The 7,236-nt window shown below is 46.4% G+C and overlaps 1 protein-coding gene across 1 annotated transcript in view; it reads right to left on the bottom strand.

Moving 5' to 3' along the window:
* Positions 1 to 3,604: 3,604 nt before the first annotated feature.
* Positions 3,605 to 7,236, bottom strand: part of CNNM4 (cyclin and CBS domain divalent metal cation transport mediator 4) — a 45,950-nt gene continuing 42,318 nt past the window's right edge. The window contains exons 6-7 of the mRNA XM_012811067.1: positions 4,087 to 4,268; positions 3,605 to 3,802 (exon numbers count right to left, since the gene is read on the bottom strand). Coding sequence (XP_012666521.1) covers positions 3,605 to 3,802; positions 4,087 to 4,268 — 380 coding nt within the window. The remainder of the gene's footprint in view (positions 3,803 to 4,086; positions 4,269 to 7,236) is intronic.

Genomic DNA, 7,236 nt, shown 5'->3' with positions numbered 1-7,236 from the left:
CCATGGCGTCATAGCTCAAGCTATTCTCTGCCCTCAGCCTCCCAAGTAGCTGGGACTACAAGCGCCTGCCACAGTGCCCGGCTATTTTTAGAGACAGGGTCTCGCTCTGACTCAGGCTGGTCTGGAACCTGTGAGCTCAGGCAATCCACATGCCTTGGCCTCCCAGAGTGCTAGGATTACAGGTGTGAACCACCATGCCTGGCCCTACAAGTCTATATTTTAATATCTGGTAATAAGTACAATGGAGAAAAAGAAAGGAAAATGAGGAGATAGAGGGATTGGGGTAATACTGTTTGAGTGGGGTAGTTGAAGGCATGAGGGTCCTTCATGGAGACATTTGAACAGAGGCCTAAATGAAATAAGGGGTGAGCCTCACCAAAGACTTGGGAGTCTCCAGGCAGAGGAGATAGCAAGTCAAAAGGCCTTATGTAACTATCTCTCTTAGGAGGTCTTCCTCACTAAACTCACTAAGGAGTTTGTTGCACCTGGCATGTAGCAGGGGCTTAAATGTGTAGAACAAACGGATGACAGTAACTTGCCCACCTATACATAAACTTTTGCATTTGTAACTCCTTTTATCTGGAATATCCTCTCCCTTTTTTTGCCTATCCACATGCTTCCTTTTCTTCAAACACTCCTCTGTTTGTCTGTTTGGTCAAGCATTGCTTGACCCCAGTGCAGTCACTCACAGGAACCAGCCTCTAGCACCTGCACACACTGTGGGAGGCATCTGCATAGCTGCCTCTTTGGAGTGAGCTAACTCTTCAGTTGGGCTCTTCAGAAGATGAACATTCCAACTTTGCAACCAAACCAGCCCAGGAGTGTGAACAAAAAGGCAACTGTGTGCTATGAAACAGTACAGTCATACTTTTGGATCAAGCTCCCTTCAGTGGCCTGGGGAGGGAGGAGGGGCAATTTGCTCATCCCAACTGCCCCATCCAGGACCTGCTGACAGAAGATGCCCTGGTGTCTGGTTTACAGGATTCATGCTTGTGGCACGCAGGCATATTTGCCCTGTATGTCTATCAGCAGCCACCACTCTCTATCTCCTGTGACAATAGTCTTGATTATATCTATTTTATAAATTCTACTGCTTGCATTTCACCACTAAATAGGCCCAGGATCTTTTACTGCCCCTCACCTTGTCACAAGTGATAGCCAGCCACAGCTACAGCTACATCTATCTCTACACCAGTACTAAATACCAACAGAACTCAGAACAGGCAAGTTGTAGACTCACCAAGATGTATACATATTTCGTTTTTTATTACCAATCAAAAATAAATTCCATATATTGTTTAGCAAATATTATCATTGTTTTGTGACAAAAGACACAAGAGTCATAACAACAAAACTCCCCGAGAGTCAAACTCATAACAATGCCAAAATAAATCACAAAAATATACAAATTAAAATCTTATGCAAAATAAATATGAGTTATTTGCTATGGCGGCTGTGACCTGCCTACCCATTTGGATGCCATTTGCAAAGGCCTTCCTTCACGGGAAGACATATGGGGTGGGCCAGTTCCAGGGTATGGCTCATCCCAGGAACCAGACATGGAAATAGGAAGTGAAAAATTGCACTAGGAGAGGAAGTCATCAGACTGGTAATACATGGAAATAATTATGACCCTCTCTAAGAAGTGATTATCGGTAGGAAAGGAGGAGGAAGGACAGTCTGTTGGTAGTAACCGTGTGTGCAAAGAGGTAGCTGTGGAAGTGTGTGCACTTGCCTCTTTTGCTTTACACACACTTGCTTGGTTTGGGCCAATGCATTCTGCTCCACCTGGCACCCAGGCCTCTAAAGAACACAGTTCTGCCAGCTCTCATAAGGACTCAGGAGCAAGATGGTCCTGGAGAAAACTAAGGGCTTTCCCTCAAAAGGGAATAAAGGTCTGGTGTCTTTTTTTCCTTACAGCTAAGAACTCAAGGGCATCAATCACCACTTTTTCTCCAGACTTCTAAGAGTCAATTCTGTGACTCAGAGAGACCTTAGACTGGCCAGGGGTAGGCATACTTGGTGCAAAACAGTCCCTGGTCCCAAGATTTAGGATTCTCTAGGCACCTGGAGAACAGAGCACTTGGGGTGACTCCACTGGCGAGGAAAGAAGTGAATGAACAATACTCAGGCAGAAGGCCTGTAGCGTCCCATTCGCCTAGATCTCTGGCCCCAGCTCCTGTTGCATGCAATGGGCCAAGTGGACCTGGGTCCTACTGTAGGGCCCATTCAGCTCCACGGAACAGGCGCTGGGGCAGAATTTCACATGGGGGTAGAGCTATCGGCACAGTACCACTCGCTTCAGCAAAGGCTGGTATGACCTTTCACACTAGATCACTGAGAGGTGGGGAAACGGCTATAGCTGCATGCCTTGAGGTAGAACCCTCCTTTTCTGGGGTTCCATAAATAGGTGAATAAGGTCAGATGAGCATCAGCCAGCCACAGGGTAAAGGGCATAAAGAACTTGCTTAGGTGGCTTATAATATGTCCTCTTGTCCCCAACCCTTCTGAGGGACTGGGGTTTAGGGATTAAAAATAGGGAGTCTGGAAAGAAGGGCTTCATGGGTCCTCAACTGAGCCTTGACTTTCCTTGTGGGGTGGGGGTGGTATTAACTGCTAACAATGCAGATGCCGATGACCAGACTCACTCCTGGAACCAAAAGGAATAACCCAGACGAGTCACCTCTAACGTAGTAGATATCCTCCCACCAAGAGGGAAACCTTTGGTAAAAGTGAGGGCAGGGTCTGGGGGAGCCAGGGCAAGTGATCATAAAGCTCTAAGACCCTGCCTAACACTCTGAGTCAGCCCCATTACAAGGGGTACTTGTTTAAAGAGGCAGATGGGAGACAAAAGAGAGAGTCCTCAGCTGAGTCCTAACTCACCAGGAGAGGCCGTTGGTGGAATTCTGGGAGATTCCTGGGTCCAGCGGTTGACAGCAGCTTCTCTGTGGCTGGGATTATCATGTCCCTCATCATAGTGACCCAGAAGCCCGAGGCCTCAGTGATGTCAGATAAGCTGTAGCACATGTGTCCAGGCAGCTGATCTCAATGCCATTTGGTTCTTTGCTTCCTAGGAAGAGCCATCTTCCTCCCAAGACATAACCCTCCTCCAGCAGGCTCTGAGATCTCACCTCTTGAGGAGGAGGAAGAGGAAGGGTGAGCTCCTTGAGTCAGGAACACAGCTGCAAGGTCACGGCTGGGAGCCGATTATGGCTATTGCTTCCCGGAGTAAAAGACCCTTCCCCTTTTAAAGTTTCGGAAAAAAAATTTTCTAAAATAAAGTTCCTTAACCCTGTCTTCCCTTCCCAAAATGATATTTAAAAAGAGGAGCAATGAGCCAAGTTTAGAAATGCTCTCAGTAAAAAACAGCCTTTGTTCGTGGTAGCTGGCCCACTGCCCCACAATCCAGGGCAGGGCAGGAGCCACCTTAGAGTGGTTCACAGGTCCCTGTCGGAGGCCAGATCCCTACAGATGGGGGCCATCTGGCTGCTCAGTCAGACAGGCTATCTATCTGCATCCTTTCTGGCCTAACATGCTCCCTCTCTTCATGTGGGCCCACTGGGGAAGCCCCCGCAGGGTGGGCGGGGGGCCCCGGGCCCTCCTGTCAGATGGCACTCTCGTGGGAGGCTTTGTGCAGCAAGGAGTTACGCTCGTTGAGAAGAGTTGTGGTTTCATCCACTACAAGCAACTCAGGCTTCTCAGTACAGTTCTCCGTGAGCACAGCGCACCCATCCAAGGGAAACTGAGGGCTGTTCTCCAAGCGTGAGGCCAGCAGCCCATTCTGGTACTGCTGCCGTGTGATCTGCAAGAGGGAGAAATGAGTTCATGGAGAGGGGGCTGGGAGACAGACTCCACGCCAGGGGAGACGTGGCCAGGATTGGGGCTGCAAGTTAAAGAGACAAGACATGACCAGGCAGAGTTTCCAGAAACCCTTAAAAAGAGCTAGAAAGCAAGAGTAAGAAATAGTAGCTTTTGGGTCTTGACCCTCCATGCTGGGTTTGGTAGATGAAAGAAAGAAGTTGCTGATTGTGGGCCAGAGATGAGGAAGACAGTGCTGTCCATGTGACAGCCAAAGGAAGCACTCACCTTGATGTACTGCAGGTCCATGAGTGCACGCACACTGAAGTCAGAAATGTACTGGCCCAGGACGGTGCTGCCAAACTGGTTGCTGCTCCCTGCCAAGGCTGTCGAGGGTGAGGCATCTGTGCGGTCTGGATAACTAAGGGAGGCTGAGCGACTGAGTGGGGCGGGGTGGGCTGGGGAGCGGTCTGCGGGGAAAGCAGAGGCTGTCAGGCCTGGTGCCCACCACAAGCCTGCCTGACCTCATCCCATGGAAGCCTAGAGACGTAGCACCCCACCCAAGTATAGGAAATCGTTTTTAGGGAAAAGTAGAAGCCTGTAGATGCTCTAACTGTAGAAAGGTCTGACCTAGGCAAAGCAAATGAGTGAGTTTACAGGTGTTATGCAAAAAGTATTAAAAGTCTATCAAAACAAAACAACCAGAATATAAAAACCAAAGACACAGAAAGCTATGGCTACAAAACTCCTTGTTTCCCCAACTGATAAGTCAAGCAACACAATGATCACCATAGCAGAACAGACAAGCTGTTATCCTTATCTCTTATCCACTTAAGACAAGTGACATATACTACATTCTTTTTTTTTTTTTTTTTGAGACTGAGTCTCACTCTGTCACCCTGGGTAGAGTGCCATGGCATCATAGTTCACAGCAACCTCAAACTCTTAGGCTCAAGCAATCTTCTTGCCTCAGCCTCCCAAGTAGCTGGGACTGTAGGTGCCCACCACACCACCACAACACGTGCCTGGTTTTTCTATTTTTAGCAGAGATGGGGTCTCACTCTTGCTCAGCCTGGTCCCAAACTCCTGAGCTCAAGAAATCCACCCACCTTGGCCTCCCAAAGTTTTAGGATTATAGGCATGAACCACTGTGCTCACCCAACTATATACTTTTAAATAAAAATTACTTATGAAAGGGAAAGGACATACAGTTTGCACTCTCTCACTGCAAATACATACCCACCTCACAGGTGACACCCTGTCATATCTTAACATGCTCTTAGGGGGCCAAAAGCGTGTTCTGCAGATGACCTGCTCAGCGTGAAACATAGCCCTGTCCCCTTCTATCTGCACCCCAGCACCTGGAAAGGGGATGGGGTAGCAGGTTCCTATACGCAACCCAGGGTCCCCCACATGTAGCAGTGCCATTTTCTGCCACTAGAGGCAGCACAAGCCTCCCTATCCAGGAAATGGTCCTCATCACGTCCAGCCAGAAGGAATGGGCTCCTTATTTTGAAAAATGAACTACACTGTGTTATTACACACCATTAACTCTTACTTTGAAGAACATTTAGAAAACCATGAAAGGCACAAAGAATTGTGGGGCGGCGCCTGTGGCTCAAGGAGTAGGGCACCCGCCCCATATATGGGGGGGTAGGGGTGGGGATGGCGGGTTCAAGCCCGCCCAGGCCAAAACTACAAAAAAGAACAAACAAAAAAAGAAGTTAATTGTGAAGGCATGCAGGCTTGTATTAAACAGGAAGTGAACTAAGCTGATTTAAGTTAACTACTAAGTTAGCTATTCTAAGAAATCACCAAGTGAAGAGAGCAAACATACTGAATCGAGTGACTCAAAGACTAACACAGCTTTTAACTGTGAAGCTGGACTGAGTAATAGTCTATCTTGCACTTAATTAAAGCTTTGGTTTTCATTTATAAACTAGGAAATTATAGTCTGGCTATTGTGTAAGTGGTTGTGGCACCCCCTACACAGGAAGTTGGGTAACACTCAGAGGATCACTAGTTGATCCTATGCAAGTATCTAAATAACTTAGGTCACACCTCTGGTTAAGTTCTAGAGAAAAAAAAACATTAGGAGCATTACTTAACATTTCATATTAATTACATGAATGATGGAATGCTTTCAATTAATGCTTACTGATACCCCAGAAATAGGAACTGAATTTAAAACCAGCATGCTGGGTGTGGTGGCTCACACCTTTAATCCTAGTACTCTGGATTGCTTGAGCTCAGGAGTTCAAGACCAGCCTGAACAAAAGCAAGACCATCTGTCACTAAGACTGTTGTGGCAGGCACCTGTAGTCCCAGCAACTCAGGAGGCTGATGCAAGAAAATCACCTGTGCCCAAGAGTTTGTAGTTACTGTGAGCATTGATACCTCTACCGAGTGACAAACTGAGACTCTGTCTCAAAAAAAAAAAAAAAGAAAAAAAATCAAAACCAACACAAATTAATGACATGACTTGTTTAAAAAAAAAGGATCTTTGGAAAAATACACCAAAATGTTTTTTCTTTTTCTGTGAGTAACGAAATTACAGTGCTTTTTGTTTTACCCAAGACCTCTTTATATTTTCCTAATTTCCCAAATAAGCTATGTTACTTTTATGATTAAAACAAAATAACAGGCGGCACCCATAGCTCAGTGGGTAGGGCGCTGGCCACATACACCAAGGCTGGTGGGTTTGAACCCAACCCAGGCCAGCTAAAACAACAATAACAACTGCAGCAAAAAAAATAGCTGGGCATTTTGGCGACTGTCTATAGTCCCAGTTACTTGGGAGGCGAAAGAATTACTTAAGCCCAAGAGTTTGAGGTTGCTGTGAGCTGTGATGCCACAGCACTCTATCCAGGGTCACAGCCTGAGAGTCTATCTCAAAAAAGAAAAATAATAATAATTTTTTTAAAATCTAGAGGGTTTTCATCTGGTAATTCTATATCTGAAAGAATATGCTAAGGACATAATCTTAAACACAGAAAAAGATTTTTGCATGAAGAGGTTTATATCATGGTTTTATTTTTTGTTTATTTTTTATTTATTTATTATTTTTTTTTGAGACAGAGCCTCAAGCTATCCCCCTGGGTAGAGGGCCGTGGCATCACAGCTCACAGAAACCTCCAACTCCTAGGCTCAATCGAGTCTCCTGCCTCAGCCTCCCAAGTAGCTGGGACCACAGGTGCCCACCACAATGCCCGCTATTTTTTGGTTATAGACATCTTTGTTGTTTTTGGCGGGCCTGGGCTGGATTTGAACCTGCCACCTTAGGTGTATGTGGCTGGCACCTTAGCCACTTGAGCCACAGGCACCGAGCCAGTTTGTTTGTTTTTCATTTATTTTTTTGAGATAGAGTGTAACTACAGTGGCATCATGGCTCACAGCAACCTGAAACCCTTGGGCTTAAGCAATTCTCTTTTTTTTTTT

The sequence above is a fragment of the Otolemur garnettii genome, unplaced genomic scaffold (assembly GCF_000181295.1).
Source record: "Otolemur garnettii isolate 467f Iridium unplaced genomic scaffold, OtoGar3 scaffold00148, whole genome shotgun sequence".
NCBI classification, from domain to species: domain Eukaryota; kingdom Metazoa; phylum Chordata; class Mammalia; order Primates; family Galagidae; genus Otolemur; species Otolemur garnettii.
This window is presented reverse-complemented; position numbering and strand designations above follow the sequence as displayed.